The 20,861-nt window shown below is 42.1% G+C and overlaps 1 protein-coding gene across 3 annotated transcripts in view; it reads right to left on the bottom strand.

The window, feature by feature from the left end:
• Positions 1 to 9,556: 9,556 nt before the first annotated feature.
• The window catches only part of mid2 (midline 2), a 73,092-nt gene continuing 61,787 nt past the window's right edge, over positions 9,557 to 20,861 (bottom strand). For all 3 annotated transcript variants that reach the window (XM_061079695.1, XM_061079694.1, XM_061079693.1), the window contains exons 9-10: positions 13,451 to 13,658; positions 9,557 to 13,087 (exon numbers count right to left, since the gene is read on the bottom strand). In XM_061079695.1, the coding sequence (XP_060935678.1) occupies positions 12,664 to 13,087; positions 13,451 to 13,658 (632 nt within the window). In that variant the 3' untranslated portion in view covers positions 9,557 to 12,663. The remainder of the gene's footprint in view (positions 13,088 to 13,450; positions 13,659 to 20,861) is intronic.

Here is a 20,861-nt window from a genome sequence, read left to right on the forward strand (position 1 = left end):
ACGGCAACTGACATTTCTAAGCATCGTCTTCTATGTAACCTCATTTTGTGACACACTTTTCTATACAACACTATAATAAGTCCTGAGCTGCATTAATCATCAGCGTTGGCTCATCAGCGATGCTGCCTGCATCCCTCTGGCCTGTGGCAGATTCCACGGTCCAGCAGCTGTTGTTGAAAACAGGCTCTTTCCATCTGACTCGTGCTGGTCAGGAGGAAGAGCGAGTAAAGGCCTCAGGCATGGACGCACAACATATTACGTACACACAAACACAAACTATTACTGGGTTTGTGGAGGGAATAATCTAAATATAACACCAATTATTATAACAAATGACATCAGTTTATTATACCCAATGTAAATACTAACACAGCTTTTAATGAAACATTATATTTGCTTGACTGCACGACAAATTCTAAAATGAAAGAAAATTATCTCTTCTGAATCAGATAAAAGAGACAACATTTCTTCAACCATTCTTTCAGACCCCCACAGAAAATTTCAATAAATCATTATTTGAAGCTTTTGGAGCAAAGTGAACAGTAAGGCTCTGGGCTAATGTTGCATGGTGTCTGTTTGCCAGACTCATTTATCACACGTATCATTCTTTATTTTGCCTCCAGATGGGTCAAAGCCAGAGTTGTGGGACAAAGTTTGTCCCATATTGGGGAAGTTGGTCACCATCTCTTACATGTGAATATTGTGTGACACACACTTGCAGCAGTGTGGCTTTTCATTTCACTTCGTGACCAGGAGCCGACTATATGAAATCTATCTTTTCTCAAGGATGTTGCTCATCTTAAACTGCACAACATGTTTTGAGCAGATTGTGTTTGTGTGAGTAATGATGGTGTCATTGACCAGATATGGTGGTTTGATTTAATGTTGTGTGAAGTAAGAAAGCTAAATTCATTTTAACTAAACTTAAAATCCTTTCTCTTAAAATCGAACAAGATGACATTTAATATTAGGGTAATGCCATCACTCACACATACAGTAAATGGCTGCGATAATTTTGCAAACTTTTCCTGCAGAGCTGGTTTACTGTTCTCAACATTTTCCTCTGGCAGCAGAAAACAAACTAGAGATCCACCAAGTGTGGGTAGTGTGAGTATATCTAACACAATTGGCCTAAAATGATCTGAAGAAAAAATATATATTTTTCATGAAAATCATTGGGTTTCATATATATTGCAAACAATATAGCAGTCAGCTGAAGTTCTCGGCCGAAATTGGCAAATCATAGATAGTTCAGTATTGCCTGAGGCTATATACTGTGTGATATTATAATAATCTCAACACTGTGTGCAGCATATATATTATATACGTCACAAAGGTGCTGTAGAGTCACATGTTTATTAAATATATGCCTTGAAAGATAATATATTATATTTTCAATATAGCAATTTACTCTATAAAATATTATTTTGTATTTGCATCTCTAACACAGACACGGCAGACACAGGGGTCAAGGAGACTTATTTATATTGTGAGCATATCCAATGAAGTCATCATGTCAACCTGAAACAGTCTGCAGCTAATCGGCTTCAATCAGCATGAAAGATGGCTTGATAAATGTCAAGGGTGCTGACAGAGAAGAGAGCAGACATGTTGATATTAATGATAACACAGAAGATCAATTAGATGTTTGGGTGCGTGGATCAGAAATGCGTAGATCAAAGTGTCGACATGACACAAAAATTATCAAGCTAGGTTTTATTATGACCTCTTCCCAGAAAATGATACGTTCAGAGTTAACATAATCAATTACACTCCCTATAATCCTCACAGGTTCAAAAAAAGGAGGCCTTGTTTTTGTCATTCTTGGTTACACTGCTGTAAAAAATGCTTCAACAAACCTCACTTCTTCTTCACTAAACCTCTGATGTCATCGAGTCTGGACTATCATTTATTCGTGAAGTGTTCACAACTTCGAATATTTAAATTTTAAGCTTTTTAACACAGGTTCTGTCACCGTCTATGGGGTAGCGATGCATGGGAAACTTTGTGTATTCACAAATACTGACTTCCCCAATGTTTATATCTCTAACCATCCAGTTTAAAAACGCTGTAAATTGCAACCTCCAACTCCTCAGTGAGAAAGTCCTGAGTGTGTTTTTTAACCCATTAACCTGTGAAATTGGCTGTAGGAGATGATGAAGAGCTCCTCTGAGACACACTCCCCGATGGCTTAACCAAAACCTCTTCTCAATTGTTTCATCCAAATAGAAGCACTCAATCTTGAGGACAGGTTGGTTAAAAGTGATGCACTCTCACCACAAGTGTGGGTCACTCATAAGTGTTATAAATACACTTTTATGGAAGAGAGCTGTCAAAATGACATGGAACTGATACCTGAACCATTTTATTCTATCAATGCTTCTCATATAAAACAACATGCCACACGAATACCAGTGAGCTGTGCAACTTCTCTAGATGAAGAGTAGTCTTTACATTTAGCCAGAGACCATTTGCGGCAATTTCACACCTCGTTTGGTTTGGACCTTCTGACTCTAGTCCAAACAACAATAACAGGTGTGAAAGGTGCCTTGGACCACAGTTCGGAACAAGAGACGAAAAGATAAGGGCCTAAATGCCAACAACTAACATGTTCTACTGTTGCAATAAATGTGAGTTATCTGACATTGTCTGGCAAGGAAATTAACTAAACTTTCTCAAACAGAGATGTATCATTCGATGTATTGTTAAGGATAACTTGACACATCCCAAGTAAGTGATGACGACAGGATTCTCATACGTCGAACTAAAGTCTTAAGTTTACTCCCTAAGTTGCAATCTGAAACCAAAACAAATGGGAATAAATGTGAACAATATAAGAAAGACATGAACCTTGGTTTGGACCTTGCTGGACCTTCAGGTGTGAAATCGCCCTTCGTCCCTGATTGCTCATCAACTTGTCAGTGACTATAACGGTATCTCCATGAAACTAACACACGGTCATCTCCATCTGGATGAGATCTCTCTAAAGCACCTCGATGTATCACTCTCTCTCAGCAGGACCATCAAGGCTCCAGGGCCGCTTGATGGATTCCCCCCCACAGATTAATCTAGATATCGACTGTGTGGTGTGAGTATTAGTGCGTGTCTGCAGGAGTGAGACGTTGTCTGATATAGACAGAGCCAGTGGGCTTGGTGATCTACTGCCTGTTTAGATCCTCATTTCCCAGGGTTCATAGCTCTCTTCCATCAACCTGCAGGCAGGCAGCTAAGCCTTTGCTCTGTCTCTCTCTCCTCTGCCGTGGTCTAATTCATCCTCACTTAGGAAAGGTAAAGGCTGCCTGTCTGCCTCAACAGGTCCAAAGGCAAGTCATTTTTATCACTTCACTTTGATCTGCACTCTCTGTTTTTCTCAACTTTGATTTACCGAGTGGATTATGTGATGCTGCATTTGTATGCTTCACCCACTCTGCAGAAAGGATAAAGGGAGCCTTACTTTCCTCAAGCAAAGGTTAAATAGGCAAAACTGACGCCTAAAGAACAAAACCTTAGCATAAAGCACGTGCAACCACCCACATCCGGGCAGACACACACACACACACACAGTCAGTTTGAAAGCAGATCAGCCTCTTATTCAGCCCGATTTAAAGTGTCTCTCGCGGAGCAGATGGCAATAAATGCAGCTTTTGTGGAAATCTCTGCACTCTGCTCAGGTGGCTGCAGCTGGAGCAGGTGTGTGAATGTGAAACAGGTCAGGGCCTTCATGCAAATTTGCAGTTCATTACATCCAGCTGTGCATTTTATAGCTCTGACAGACGTGAACTGCAATGAGAACTCGCCGACAGGCCGTCGACAGCTGATGATAAATTTGGATGTAATAAGTGGAGGGGGTAGAATTTCTGTGAAGAGAATAGTAATGGTACACTTAAATGTTGGTAAGAAAAACACGATATACTACAATGACTTTCTCCGCACTTTAGTTTGGTCAAACTTCTTTCCACCATGAGGACCTTTATGTCGGAAAAGCTGGGAGAGTAATAACCAGTGGCGGTTCGTCATACAGGGCGCTGGGGCGCCGCCCACCCTACAATTTTGAGATGAAAAAAAAAAAAAAAAAAAAAAAATGACATGTCAAAAAACATTATATATCAAATAATTTAATAAGAAATGTACTGTTTTAAAGCGTTAAATGTGTGCCGGAGACCGTAAGCCCCTGTCAAAAACCACTTAATATATTATATTTGGTAATATATTTGCCATTCGTTATCACTGAGAGAGAAGCCACTCCTCCCTGTGGGCGCCGGGCAAGTGGAAGTCTATGGAAGCCAACAAAAGGGGCAGGAACATTTGAGCAAGGACAGCTTCTCAATGGCGGATGACAGTTCGAGCCATGGGCGCACTTCACTTGCGCCTACAGCCAATGAAAGGGTTTCTTATACATCATGCTGACAGGACTGTCCAATCAGAGACCTTATCACTGATCTACAGGAGCTGCATAGTTAGCAGATACTTTTAATCTGCACGGAGGTGCAGCTCCGGTCCCGGAGCACTGAGTGAGACAGGTAGAGGACAGACAGTGGACAGATAGAATCATTGTTGTTTACTGTGTCGTGTGTGTAGTTTTATTGATCAGTAATAATCAGCTGAAATTTTTACCCACATGTTAACGTGCATGGGGACGTGCTCGGTCACCTCCCGGAGCACCGGAGCACCTCTCCGGGGACCGGGACGTCCGGGACGACCGGGACGCGACCGGAGCACCTCCCGGAGCACCGTGCACCTCCCCGGGTGCACCTCCCTCCAGTGCTCCGGAGACCGGGACGTGTCCGGGGACGTCTCGGTCCGGGGACCGGGACCGGAGCACGCACCGGAGCACCTCCCCGGGTCGTCCGGGGACGTCCCGGAGACGGTCCCCGGAGAGGTGCTCCGGTGCTCCGGGAGGTGACCGAGACCGGGACGTCCCCGGGGACGTCCCGGAGACGGTCCCGGAGGAGCACGTTCCCGGGGACGTCCCGGACCGGAGGTCCCCGGAGCACCCCGGAGTTTTTTTTTTCTCATTGCGGTGGGCTATTTAAACCGCGCCGCCCAAGTGCGCCCCCCCCATAAAAAATGTCACCAGCCGCCACTGGTAATAACATATGCCGTCGACAGTAGTTGTGTATTGCCGGGCCAATAATTGTTTGCACAATTTATTAGGTCACTGATGAGTTCAGAGAAAATACTGTTAAGCTTAATGCCCTGGAAATGGGAAACTGGCTCCGTTGGGAGAGGGCAGCAATCTGCATGTGTTTACTGATTCAAGTATTTATAGAGCCATCAAATTCACTGCTTTGAATGAACCCTCAGAAAGTACTTCATTTTGTGCCACCTCTGCCCGACAACCTGCAACAGCAGCAGCAACAATTTGTTTAGCACGACAGCCAGATTTTGAACAGTAATCATCCGGGAGTCGGATTGTGGTTTTTCCACCGATACAACTGCACAACCAATAACAAATCAATCTCTTCCTGTTTTTATCGCATCAAACAACTAATTAAAACTATACATCTGAAAAACTAACCTTTGAATGAACATCAGCACAAGAATTAGCTAAAATGAAAGGACATATTATTTTACGTGTTCATAATGCAGACAGTCCCAGAGGGGGCAATTGAGATGTTTTTTTCGCTTCACTTTTTTCGTTTAATGTTGTTTATCTTTATATAAAGTTATTGCTTCCATTCTCACAACTAAGACTCTGAGCCTTCCCTGAAAGGGGCTGGGCTACTTGTAGAACAGTGTTTTTCAGTGCTCTGTCTGGGATGTGCCCATGCACAATATTCTGAACATAGGACAATGAGGACGTTTCCGTTTTAGTGTTCTGTAAAAAACTCACAACAGCATTTGTAGCCTAACTGGAGTCTTTTTTTGAGAGACCAGAGGGGGGAACATTAGAATAATCTATTGCCTGCTGGTGATAACAACGTGCATTAGTCTTTTACTGCTCTCTGGACAGTGAAATTATGTGACCTTGCTGTATTTCAAAGGTGGAACGAGGCCGTTTTAAAGCTGAGATCACACCACGTTTACAAGGCTTATTATTCAAGTACGCTTCTGGCGTCCCGGCTGGACAATGTCATGACCCATTCAGTTAGTAGCTAATAATAATAAAAACTTGAGTTGATGGAATAGGGTGCGTCAGGAAAGACTCAGGCCACAGTTGCGAAAGGCTCCCCACCATGTAGACTTTTCATTTAGTATAATTAGAAAGTTGTTGAATGCTACATTAGAGACTTTGGTGACAAATGACTTAACGAGCTACACAGGGAGTCCTAATTATTCTGCAATTAGAAATGTAATTATAGGTTACATCAACGGCTTTCTGGCTTTAGCAGGCTAGCGGTGCGAAGGAGCCGAGCCGGAGTGAGAATCATATTTAAAACACCAGCTAATCTGTCACACATGGAAAGGAGCCGACAAGCAGAGACCCCCGATTTTAAGTTGTGAACAGACTTAAGGCACTGAGGCCTGTACTCCATCGATACAACCCCCAAAAAAGAATAGATACAAAATAACTTTGATAAAACAAGACCGGTCTACTCAGTTATCAAAGTACTGCAGCCCTAAACTGTAGAGAGAGTGATGATCTAGAGACCAGAGGCAGTGGTAATGAATTGTAATTGGATTCCCTTCAGCATTTACAAATTTACAGTGGGCACTACGTGATCAGCATCAGTCTGCTGAGTGTTAATCTTGTGTAGTTAAACTGTGCTAGTTGAGCAGGTGAAAGTCGAGACAACAGGTTTGTTGGGATGATGCCGATACTGATGGCTGTTATCAAAAGACTGAAAGGAATGCTCACCTTCATTTAATTGAATTAATGAACCAAAAGTAGTTGAAATTGACCAAATATAACAGGTATTTATTGAATATTCTGAAATTATTGACGGTAATGACTTAAAAAGTAGTTTTCTATTTTGAATTTCGGGTACATGCAGTTAACACATACTTCAATAGGCAGAATCATCTTGCCCTGCATTGACATTTACAGTGTTTACCACAACAATGACAAACCAGAGAGAATTTGCTTGTCTGAGCAAAACTCACCTGCTCAATGGAGAAGTTACTGCTGCAGGTGACGAAGTTTACATCCTCTGTGGTGAGACAATGTGCAATGTAAAATCATTTTAATAAGATGGCAACCTGGGATATTCAGACTTCATTTCAGGATAATGGAAGAAAATAAAAAGTAAATAGAGTCTCTGGGCCAAATAGTATGGATTATACATAATGCCTCATATTTTGGTATTGCTGTTCAAAAACATATTTATGATATATATTGTATATTGGTCAATAGGAACATTCAAAGGTTTCAGATTGAGATTGCCCCAATGAAATTGAGACTCACAACTGCCTCACAGGAAAATGTGCCACAAAACAAGTCAGCACTTTGATCATCATTTTGGGGTCACTACGAGTGTGTGAGCCAAGCTCACAGGCGCTGTTGGGCCCCATGCACTCGAGTACTCGGTTGTACTAACGAGGCACTCATGCCAGTGATGACAGATGAGGGAGAAGAGGGTATAGTCCTACTAACCCCTTGAGCTTTGGACAACCTGCCAGCTTCATTCTGCCTTTAACCAATCCAAGGCTCCGCTCCCAGTGGAAGCTTTGACTTGAATTTTAAATTGGGGCCTGGACTACACAGCAGAGTGCAGGCTGTGAGCGGTCCGAGGCCATGTTAGTGCGTGAGATGCCTCCCAAAAGAATATTTGGCTTTGGTCTTCATTATGCATTCATCAGGTTACAAGTTTAGAGGCTTTAAACATCAAGATTGGTTTGAAAGAAACTTATTTGCTTTGTTGCTGTTGAGTTAAATGCGAGGACAGATACCACTCACATGTCTGTACAGTAACTGTAAAGAAACACATTGAACGCAGCAGTCAATATGCTCAATTTAAACAGCAAGGCTAAGTTTAGCTAACTAGTTATCTTAAGTTAGAATAACGGTTTACCCTGCTATTCTAAGCTGCCCATTGAATAGCTTCATCCTATTTCACTTGAGTGTTGCTATTAAGGATGGGCATTCGATTAAATTGTCTTAATCGATCGTCGGGAGAGTTAATGACGAATTTTCGATTAATCGTTAATATTTTTAGATTAAAATTCACTATTTATAGGCTGTTAAAATGCAGTGAAAATAGAAAAAACACAGCGTGTTTCCTCATTGAGATCTTTATTACAAGATGATTAACTCTTGTGGCAGTTAAACGGGATCCGTTCAATGGTTACACTTGAAAATATGCGCTGCTGTACTCTTCAGCCCCGCCGAGAGAGCAGCTAGCCGCTGAGAGCCAGCCGGACCCGACGGCCCCCGAACCCCTACCCCGGCTGCTGCCGCGTCCCCACCCCCGGCACCCCCACCCAGACCCGGCCCTGTCCGGGTCCGAAGGGACTAGCTTTGGAGCTAGCCTCCGCTAGCTCTGGAGGCTAGCTGCGGAGCTCGGCTTCATGTCCGCACACGGACCCTCAGTCTACGGGGAAGGGAACCCGTACAGACCCGGGTCTGGGTGATGGGCCCCGGGACTTAGGGCGCGACAACAACCGGACCGAGATGTCGAGAACCGCCAAATCCAGCTAGCTCCCAGCGGCCAGCCGCCGGTCCCCCAGCGGGGCTTGTAGAGCACAACTCCGGGCTGCTTCCTACAGCTGCTAACATCCTCACTGTGCTGCGTGTGCAACTCGGATATTCCGACATCCTACTTGAAGAAGAGCAGTGGACTCCTCATGCACTCATGGAGACGTATAGCTTCGCAGTGTTGGCAGTGAACGCAACAGAATTTCGTCAATGACAAAATAATGTCATCTAACTCAATTAGGCTAACTGGCCTAATTTAGCAAGGCTGTTTTCCATGCTATGCTAAGCTTCCCTTAGAGTCGCTACATGCTATTTCACATGAGTGTTGCTCCGTCCTCACATCTCTGAGTGTGATGGCCTCAAGCCACACTCACTCACCTCATTAGCTATGCGTTAGCCTTAATTCATTTTCTAATCTAGTTTATCACATGGGCTCATTTCATTTGCAGTCAACCACACTCAAATATTTAACAGTTTATTTATCCGTTATGTAAAGTCTTTATTTCTTTGTCTTTGTTACCTGGGATCTCTTCCTGGTTTCATTGCTTCTCTCTTTCTTCTTCGTCTAGTTCCCATTTGATCTCAGTTGGCAAACAGTCCTGACTGAGGACACTTTATACATGAGCTGATTGGGCTAAACCATGTGCTGCCATGTGATGGGGGATTTAAGTCTCCCCCTTGTGTTTTATTTGGAAATTTGGTTTGGCCGAATTAGTTTGTTATTGTGTGAGGTCTATTTGTTCAATACCCACCTTATTTGTTGTAAACAGGAAATGTGTGTGTTTCCTAAAATCTTGAACAAAGAAATGGATCCCTCCGTCTTCAATCATTTTCATTTAAAAGCTCATTTGCATTGCTTGTTCTATGTCTAAAATGATGGCATCTTCTGTAATCAACACAACTGTAAAAAAAGAATCTCCACTCAAACACATCTGGGATCAGACTTTTAATTGGACTTAAATTCACATAAATAACATTGGTTCATATATATTTTGTATATTATACAACTTTATATAATATATATTTCCCCCTATGATTTACATTCCTCTCTGGCTGAAATTATATCTATGGAAACAGGAAGCCTTGCATGAAAGCAACGCCAGCTCTTCTTGTGCTGTTTTGTCAAGGTCCAAATGCCAAAAGGAGAGGACTTCTTTTGAGTTGTAAAAATAATTTCCAAAGTTACACAAACAGAAAAGCAAAAAGAAGAATCTATTGCATTGTTTCTAGAGTATTACACTTCACTACAAGGAGTGGGTAGCTATTGAAAATCATTCACTGTATATATTTTACTGTATTGAATTGTGACACAAAGAAAGAAAGAGCACTGCAAATGGTCTGATATGCATGGCAATGAACGCTTCATGTAATTTTTTTTTTCTTTGAGGGGTAAAAAGAGAGAATATGTTGGACACGAGATAAGAAACCTCATCATGAAGATAGAAGAGTTATGAACCTGCAGCAAGGTCACGTAATCATGCAGTGACCCAGCCAAGCACACTTGCACAGATGACTTGAGCTTGTCAGTCTGGATCACAAATCAACACATTTTTTTTCTGTACGATTTTTCATTTTTGAGCTTGTGACCGACATAATTCTGTTAGATGGGCGGATGTTTGGAAGTCAGGTAACATCCACATATCTGCCTGAAGGAAAAATAACCCTTCTGTGATACTGTAGCTGCCACTGAGTTACCTTTAACCAGTGGATTATCTCTGTTGCCAGAAGCACTGAGGCGATCAGAACCTAAACCGAACCCTTATGATGGATGCGTCACGCAATGGCCCCAAACCAACGCTGCAGGTTGAAAGGTAAACTTGGAGGCCATGACGTGTCGGATTTTCACTACCACTCCATTGCTTGTCAATAAGTCACTGCAGTCCGGAGCAAATAATCATGTGTGTGTGTTTGCAGGTTGTGCCTGTTTTTTTCCAAGACAAGCTAATCGTAGCGCGTCCGTAAACGTGACAGTCAACATCAAGGACAAACCTGGTGATGTGTACAAATGAGTCAAAATGGCCATGAAGTGTCGAACGAGATGGTGTGTAAATCTTCTTCCTTTTTTTAACCTCAACTGTCACTTTATCACAACGCCTCCCTACACAACCTCCTATATCTGCATAAACTGTGCCACTATGGAGTGTGGATGCGTGAGTTTAAGCTCAGATTGAGTGAATGAACTGTTGTGTTGTTGTATCAGATGCATACAAGTTTTGGTGAAATCGAAAAGAGCTTCTTGAATCACCTAGTCAAACAGTGCGGGATCCTAAAATGTATCATGCATTTATCACGACAAGGCCAACATAAACAAAAACATGACGCGTGTTGGTGTGTGTGTGTGTGCATGTGTGTGTGTTAACAAATCACACAAAACACAATCATGCCATGACATAGTGACAGACAGCAAGTTAAAGTGTTAACCCCCTCCTTCCCTGAAAGAGTCGAAATCAGAGTGAACTTTTTTTTAAATAGAAAAAACAGCTATTATTTGATCTTCATTTCGTCGTAATAAAAATGGCATGAGCAACATCATAATCATATCCCTGTTCTAAAGAAGATCAGTTTACTATTCGCTATCGAAGAGACGCATGGGGAGGGAAAGTCACTGCTTGTGTTCGAAGCACAGAGAAAAAACCCTTTTCAACTTTACAGCAGGCTCTTCTGTTTTATTGCAAAGTGCTGTGAGTGACCAGATTAGGTGTTTGCAGCAAACACAAATAGTAGTTTTAGCATTGTTTTATTGCAATAAACATTTGTATGGTTAATTTCTGGTAACCATCTTTATTTAATAATCATAAATTATTTTGTAAATATGAGCAGTTATGCCTGTCGTCACTGTCTCCCCCCCATCACACCTCAGCTCCACCTATTCAAATACTCACAGAGGGGAGGTAGTGTTAATCAAAAAGTGCATGAATATGTCGAGATTAATAATAAAAGTAAACCATCTTCATCTTTTTTTTTCTCATAAATAACACTTTTTTTTTCTCTAGTGTTCAATAAACCTCTTATTATACAAGTGGAGTAGTCACATGATGCAAATCTGAATCCCCAGTGACCATGTTATTTAATATCTGGGAGCAACATGAGCACTTCCTGAAACCTGGAAGCTGCTAGGGTTAAAAACCAGGAGGAAGACCAAGGAACAGAGTTGAGCAACGACCACGTTCAGGGACAGAAGGTGCAACACGTGAACAGTGACGGAGATATGTGCTGTTGATAAGGTTGTTGTGTTTGCGTTGGCCAGATGGAAGCATCTTGCACATTTAGCAGAAGAAATGTTTTGGGACATTTTCTAACTTTCTAACTGTTGCCAAGAAAACAAATAGGCTGCTGCTGCTAAGACATTCTGTGTTGCTGCGTCAAAAGAAGAGTAAGGTCATCAGACTGACGTCATCAGACTGCTGTTAGTGGAGTGAGCTCCTTTATGTTTGCATCTCAACTCAGGAGAAACGCTTTAGCTGTAAGTAGTTTGTTCTTTGCATGTTAATGCATGTTAATGCATGATAAGACAGGGACGTTCAACTAGGGCATGGTAGGGTTAAAGAGTGTTCAGGTTAAATAAACAACAAGTGTTGTGGGAGTCCCAGCAGCAGGGTGGACATGAGTTTTTTGACTTTTTGAGATAACCTTGATATGACAGATATATGGACATTTAAAAAGTCTTTATTTAGGTTGTGTTCTGGCTGCCTCCTCCTTCTTTTCAGTTTTAATGATGTATTAATGTCACTGTTCACATGTTGCACTTCAAACATTCCCTCTTTGGTCTTCTGCCTCGGGTCAACTCAAGAAGACAATAAATCAAAAAGGAAGACCTTCAATGGTCAAGAAAACCAGGAGTCCTGCTCTGTCCAATCAGACCAAAGCTCACATCATCAGCGACTCAGATGAGTTTCACGTCCCCTGACTACTTCAGTCAAGAGACCTTGTTCCCATTCTCTGATGGATTTGCGAAGCATTGGATGGCTACAAACTGACATTTTTCTGCGCATATTTCCATCTCTTTCTAAGTCCATAAAAACTGACCAGTCCACTCGTTATGAAGATCAGAGCAGAACGTAAGTCACCGGGCCCGAGTGGACTCCTTCTCAGTGGCAGGTCTTCATCCCGGTCAAGTACGGCGACTCTTGTCGGCACAGGCCCATCTGCTGCTGCTGCTGTTCTTGTAGATCTGAGGCCAAACCGTCAACAAAGTCGGGGACGGGCAGCCCTGAGAGGATCATGACCGACTTGTTCCAGATCATGAAGGTGGGGACGACGGGCAGGAGGAAGGAGATTTCAAAGGTGTGAATGTGCTGGGAGTTCATCGCGTCGTGGAAGGACAGCGAATTGTTGTCATAGTCTAGCAGGACGCCCAGCCGCCTCAGCTGCAGGCTCGCCTCCACCAGCATCTCCTTGCCGTCGTGGCGCACCATAAAGTTGTTATTGCAGCGAGAGAACACCCACGTGGACGAGTTCTTGCCGCTCCATTCGTTCTTTGGGGCGGATTTGTAGGCCACGCCAATGGCATACCTGCGGGGAGGGAATAATTTGGAATGCATTAGTGATCTGAGACTGGTGTCCTCCTTAACGACTGCACTTGCACAGTCAAGCTACCTCATGCTGAGGACACAGAGTAGACACGGGCCCTTTGGGTCTTTCCTGCATGAATGAGGTCTACTTCACAGCCAATTAGTGAAATTAATATAATGAGGATAAGAGTATACACTTCATGTGGGGAGTGTGTGTGTCTGCTGTGTGTGTCGGGGGGTTTACACAGCAGCCTAGATTTGAACTCCTTGAAGAAGAAGAATTCAGTTTTCCAAACCTCCTTGCAGGCTTATATAATGCATTAGAGTGTGTATGTTTGTGTGTGTGTGTGTGTGTGTTTCATACCATGTGGATGCTCCCAGCAGCACCTCCCAGTAGTGGCACCCACTGTCAATGAAGACATTACCCGCTGCTCCATATGAGCCCGTGCCACTGAAGCGCTCGGGGGTGTGACTCTTCTTTAGCGAGCTCTCGTCCTTCTCCATGGTCAGACAGTCGTTGGACAGGCGGAGCTTCTTATGGGCCGTCTTTGGGTCCAGCTTGAAGGGTTGACCTGCAAACAGGCAGAATGTTGTATTTAGAGGAGCTGCTACTGTGTTCTGGCATCGAATGCTGCAAATGATTATCACATAATCATCATTATCCCTAACAACAGTATCACCATCACGGTTTCTCAATATAATAGAACCTCTTTATCTAAAATCCCTGTTTACAAAAAGTGTCTGAAAACGCTAAAGACAGCACGTTGAAAGAATATATTGATAATATCTGCACTATAAATAAAATATTGAATTGAAGCCATTCAATATAAGCAAAGAGAAAACATTTTCCTGATTTACTGAAACCACAATCTCCTCACTGAACAAAACAGTCACAAAAAACAAACCCTAATTTTGTGCATTCTTTTGGCCACGGGACACAAAGGGGGGTTATGGGTAAAGTAGTCTCTCACATTTTTTGTCAGAACAATACTTTGATTCCTATCCAAATATAGTTTATATGGTAAATGTGTTGCATACAGCTGGTTATTAACACTTCACGGGACGTTTCTATATATTCTATATTCTATACTGGTCGTTCAACCAGTTTGCATTGAGCTGAGAGGAGATGCAGAGTTGTGTGAATATTCTCTGTGCGTCTCAACCTATTAGCAACAGTTTTCACATTACACAGTCAATATGAATATACTGAGAGCATCTTTAAGAATTCTCCCGTCTGAGATCGTAATTACAAATGATCTCGACCACAGCCTCATTTTTTTTTATTTCGTTGCTTTCCCTTCCAAGGAGATGCAATTATATTAATAAAATCAGAATTTCAGTTAAATTGTCAGAAAAAAATTATTTCTATTCTGGATTCATGAATTCCAAATACTGTCAGATCAGAGGGTGAAAGAGCTGAGAGTGAGAATACAAAATTAGAGCAGCAGCAAAGTGTGAGTGGGACGAGGAGCGTGAGCAGAGAACACAGACACAAGAGGAGGATGTTTTAAATACAAGGACGAGGGTGTAAACTTCAAAGCCGCTCACAGCCTTTGGTTAAAAAAACATTTCAGAACAGCGGAGGAAGCCACCCGGCATTCTCCTCCGCGCCTCCCATCACACAGACTCGCAAATTAGCTGAAGGAAATGGCCTTCGCCTCATCCCACTGAGTCGGACTGTTCAGAGGAAATGCTGCTATCGAGTCGCAACAACTCAATTTGCAATGACACCAGTAATTTGGGTGTAATGGGGGGGAAATGGAGAGGCCAAAACTAGGTGAGTGGCAGAGAGAGAGAGGGGAGAAGTTGAGGGGATAATTCAAGGCTGAAGATTTGGCAGAAGACCCCCCCCCCCCCCCCCTCTCTCTCTCTGTGTGAATGTGTGTGTGGCCACGTCCCTTCCAGACCTGACATTTAACTCTGACACCTCTCATCTCATCTCTCAGCCTGAGCCTCCCACAGCTTAATGAGCGACACAATGAGGACTGCGACTCCTCCTCCTCCCCTCTCTCTCTCCCTCCCTGTCCTTCATGTCTCTGGCTCTATTCTCTCATCCTCTCTCGCACACTCTCCTCCATTAATCCGTGTGGTGAGTGTGTGTTACCGCATGTGGATATGAGACGACGAGGCCAATGTGCTGCTGGCAGCCAATTACATTAATGCGCTCTCTTCTTTGAACTGCTTATCGCTGCCAGCACAGCCATTTCCAAACACTGGGGCTCTGTCATGCCTTTCCAGGGGATGACTCCTTTGAGACCGGGGCTGGGCCCGAGGTTGGGGAAAGGGAGACACACGTGACAGTAGAGGACAAGCAGACACACACACACACACACAGCATATACTCTGGCCTACACACCAGCTGACATACAGTAAGTGGCCAAGAGGAAATGTTTTGAATCATCATGAGCAGGATTCCTCTAAATGGAAAGTGTCATGCATAACAAGCTTGGGTTTAAATCATGAATTCTCGGTATGTGAGAATAAATGTGCGTTTACATAAGCGGTGGGATACTTAGATTAAACCCAGGCACTGAACGAGCTGTTGCATTTGGCTCGGTCCTGTCGAGTTGGCGAACCACGTGTCACCATGCTCCAGATGACACAACCTCTGCCACCAGTCAACAGCTGGACTCTATTGGACTGTTCAAATCACAACTCACAACACATCTGTTTAAATAAGTCCACAAACATCACATCTTATTTAATAGGCAATATCTTACACATACACACTCCATACACTAAAAGTTATCACTACATTTGCATCATCGAATGTCACACGGCACAGCTTGTTTTAGTATTGTGATCTATTTCACCTATTTTAGTAAGGTCTAACTACCTTGCTTTTATTTTAATTGAACTATTGCACTGCTGAGCTGAGCTGTCTCACCTTATCCAACACATTCCATAGTACTGTTGACCCGTGTTCAAGTGCACATGACAAATAAAACTTGAAACTGATCTGAAACGGAAACATTTGATCCATTACATGGATATGGCAAACTCTTCTGAGCTTTGTATGTTTAAGTGCTGTTCACTTTACTTCAGTAATAATAAAAAAATCTAATATTCTGATTACTTTTAATACTTTCAACCTACTCACTAGTAATAAAGCAGCTTTTACATTATAGATTTCCATTTTTATGTAAGTAAAGCATCTGAGTACCTCATCCACCACTGAGGCTCCTTCATGTTGCAGAATTGCCATGAAATGAACAGACCCAGAGTCACAGTGAGCACACTGGTATTTGCGAGCAGCGCTCAGAAAAATTGGATTTCTTCTGCAGTGCTATGCTGCTGGCCTTAAGGTACAGGGAACCAGTGTGGAGTTACAGATTACGAAAACAGACCAGTTCAAAAATAAAAAGTGGATGTTTACAGCACAGAAAGTTCAGATCCTATATTTCACACGCCTGTAGAATAAACACACACTCGCACGCACGCACGCACGCACGCACGCACGCACGCACGCACGCACGCACGCACACACACACACACACACACTGCTGTCAGGTTCTTTATCATATATAACAAAGACAAATCCCACAGACTGGATTCATTAGCAGTGTCTGTGATAAAGTCTGCCTCCACTCTACAGTAACAGGATAGTAATTAAAGATGTGTCCAACTGCTCTGACTGGGTTGAAGCTGCACATTGTTTTGTACTCGACTGTTTAATGGAAATTTGTAATAAAAATAATCAGCGATCACGGAAACTAGATTTACTGCTCTGAGGTTGTTTGCCTTCACCAACCACTGCACTTTCAGTCCACATACATTGTTTTCCAGATTCATGTGAGTTCACTATGATCTTTGACGTCTAAAATCCTGTCCAGGATGCCAAACACATATTTTCTGAGGCCACTGTGCCCTTGATCTTTAACCACTCAAATTCACTCCACTTTACCTTCAGTGAATTTTAAAGGATTCCCTGTATCAAAAAAAGTGCTTCAAGAGGTCACCGTGACCTTGACCTCTGGCCACTAAATCTAATAAATAAATAAATAAATTGGACATTTTTAATGAATTTTAAGAAATTCACTCATGGCGTTCAAAAAATATTGTGCAATGGATGGACAGACAGAAATCCAAAATAGATAATGCCTTCGGCCACTGGTGGTCAGAGGAGATAAATAAAAGGAGCACCTGTTGATGGAACATTTATAAAAAGCTTTTTCATCGCACTTCATTCCCTCGGATCCTTATTGAGATACCTGCAGTGGGACAGCAGCTTGGTAATAAACTTTATTTCAATTCAGACAATTTGACTGGTGCTCCTCCTTTTCCCTGGCTCATGTTTTTGCTGAGAGATGGATGGAGCTGCCGCTGTGAGATTTATTTCACTACATAACTAAACAGTTACTGCAGTGGAAACAGCAGCACAGGGGACATAGTGCTCTCAGGGCACAACAGCAGTTTTTTTACAGGTTCCCACATCGCATGTCGAACTTACAAATCATTCAGTGCCATTAAAATGCATAGTTGCACTTGGCTACTAATTGACTGATCCATATGTAATGTGGTATGTAATCTGACAGTGCTGACTACTTTCATGTGCAGCTAAAACACAGATTTACAGTGTTGAGATTAAAAATGCATCCATCATGAAACCCAGATGGGGATAGCGTATATCACTGGAGAAGTATGATGTGCAGAGCATGAACTTCTGGTACATGAGTTCACATTTATTGCCTCTTGACTTATTGTCGCCCAATGTTTGAGTGTCTCTTCCTACGAAACTTTTACAAAAGCTGAAAATGTCTTTTTTGTTACAGAAGAGCAAAGACAAACAGGGGACCCTGATCTTTTCCCTCCAACTTCACCCTGTAATGAACTCGGAGGAAACTTCTGAGACCAGAGCTAGAAACATAAGGATTTTCCGTCTGCTTCGAATTACATTGTGAATAATAAGACATTTTTGGAAAGAGACAGACTGTGATGGTTTAAGCAAAAGCATGTGAAAGACATTTTTTCCTGTGTCAGCACAGTTTTAATGTGCATATACTTAATAAATTGAAGTATACAATTAAAAGGCGACTTAAAGGAATGCTGATCAATATCTTGACTTGGTGAGGCACCGTGCACCTTCCAACAGGTGAACACAACTTAACACAAACTGATTGGACATGCGATATTGCGGTTCATAACTTTTAAGTAGGGATGTCTTGATAAAGTGATTGTGACCATGATCAAAGTCCTTTAAAAATCTGATCCCGAACTAGTTTTTACTTTACTTACATGTTAATTCAAAAACTGATTTAACTGACACATTCATATAACACAGCTCTAGACTTCTTAATGATACAGACCATATTTTTTATGAGCTTCATGAAGGTCTGTGTTATTAAGTTAAAATGTTTTGACATAATGTGACTGAAAGGTTCATCTGGAACGAAATCAGCCCAGTTTTAATATATATAAGTTCCTTAAAGAATTAACATTTCAGACAGCAGCAGAACAGTGAGAGTTCTGAGTCTGGGATCCGACTTCATTACTTCCCCATATATAATCACATAATATAATGGGAGTGATGAGCTATCTAACCCCCCCCGTCAGAGCTTACAGGTGGATGCTGGGGACCAAGGAGGGGCTGAATCGACAGGCAGCAACACTGACACAGTGCAACAGAGACATTGACAAGCAAAGGGAGAGATGATAAATCTTTGCAGCTTAAATAGAGCATCAAATCAGGAGGGTGTGTATTATGGAGGGTTGTGGAGAGTGAGGCCGATCACCTGATTAGAGCAGCGCGGCTCAGGATGGCTGCATGAACTAGCTCACAAGCATCGCTCCATTAATGTCTCTCAACGAGCGATAATTGTAATTTTATGGGTTTTTGATGTTAGAGTGAGAGCTTAGAATCTGTATTTTTCCTACCGTCATATCTGAACCACTGTAAATAGTATCACATTCACACAGGCTAATTCTCTCTGACTTATTCAGCATGAAGCTGCACAGCCGGTGTCCTGAAGAAGAGGAGGTGCAACCCTCGCTGGCTGAGGTGGTCAAAACACACAGCAGAGCACAGTGGGGGCGGGCTGTGGCTCAGGAGGACGAGGCTAAATGAAAGGTCGGTGGTTTGATCCCTGGCTCTTTGAGACTGGATTCCAAAGTGTCTTTGTGTAAGACACTGATAACTATATGAATAGTGTGTGGTAGAGGAAATGCTGTTTATAGAAGCTCTGTATGTAAGCGTGTGATTGGGTGAATGTAACCTGTGTGTAAGCTGCTTTGAGTGGCCAATAAAACTGAAAATAATAAATACAGTACATTAACAGTCCACTCAAGTAATGAAAGGTTCTGATGCTGATCAGTTATTTTAGTCGATACTGAGCCATTAAAATATGCCTGGGTCAGGCCTCTCCAGCTTTTACTGTTAAATTCCACATATAACTCACTTACTGTTATTCTTTATGCAACGACAGCTGAAATATTGTGTTAATGTTGCAAAACTTTCTTTCTTATACCCCTGTAACACAGTAAGGTAAAACAATACAAATAATATAAAGCTGTCTGGGGTCTTAGATTGCTCATGTCTATGTTGACAGTAAGAATAAAGAAAATATATTTTTAGCCCACTTAGGTCACCTTGAAGGTCAATGCCATTATCTGTATGACTGAGGTCAATGATATACATGTCATCCTCTTCTACCAGGACTGACAACCAGTGAATCACTGAGAAATATGAAATGTTGACTGATCGTTTCTATTTTTAACCAGCACAGCTTTTTTAGCCTGTATATCACTGGTTCAACAGACCAGAAAACTCACACCCCGATCGCCTGCATTATAAATGGTCTAACTTAATTGGACTCGGGCCCCCTCCTGCGTTCCAAATCTCCACTAACTGGAGCTCTTTGAATTTTAATTGAGTACCCCTCCTCTATGAGATAGCAAGATATTCTGAAACAAAGCGCTGAGACCATGTCAGGAATGCAATACTGGATATGCAGTAAATCCTTTCTGCTGTAAAACTGCTGGTATACTATACTTTTCTTATTGCCATCGAATCCTGTGAAAAGACCGAAACAACAAATGGTCTCTAATCCATCTCACAATACTTTCTTCCTTCAGTGTGAAGAAACTTAACAGGTTTGTTCCAAAAGAAAATACAAAGCTTTAAAAACTGTTGACACATGTTGTTTAACTACAATAGGAAAAAAAAAGGTTCTGTTATTGTCACAGCCCGGCACTGTGTCTGTTAGAAAACGAGCAATAAGCCAATGTATTTGTCAGGAACTACATTCAGCTGCATATTAATACACATCTAGGGATTACTTACAGCACCAGGCCAGTGTAGTTGGTACCCTCTAAATAAAGTAATGTTCATTATAATGAATTAATGTGTCATTCAATCCAACAGTTTAGCTCATTTCAGTTTTGATTTGTAGATAATAAAAGGAATCTAAGTACCTTTCACCCGTCTAATCCTTTAAGCTGTGCTATGAAGATGTTTATACCCATTCACTGTTATTGCTACTGGTTGCTTGATATAGTTGGATAACAACTCCTAAATGATTAAGATTATTTAATGTGCTTTTGTTCTACATATCAGATCCAGTTTCTCTTAGCTTGTTCTCTGTTTTGATTTATAACATTATTATCATAATAACTGTATTATTATGATTATTATTTTATTTGATAATCACTCACTAGAGGAATAGAAGGGGAAATGTAAGAAAAGGAGCAAGGGTGCAGACATGGAAAAGATCCTCCACCAGAATCGAGTAGTGGTTCAACCGCCACTCAGTGCCTCCTCTCCTCTGCTTATCTATCCT

The sequence above is a fragment of the Limanda limanda genome, chromosome 10 (assembly GCF_963576545.1).
Source record: "Limanda limanda chromosome 10, fLimLim1.1, whole genome shotgun sequence".
Lineage (NCBI taxonomy): Eukaryota > Metazoa > Chordata > Actinopteri > Pleuronectiformes > Pleuronectidae > Limanda > Limanda limanda.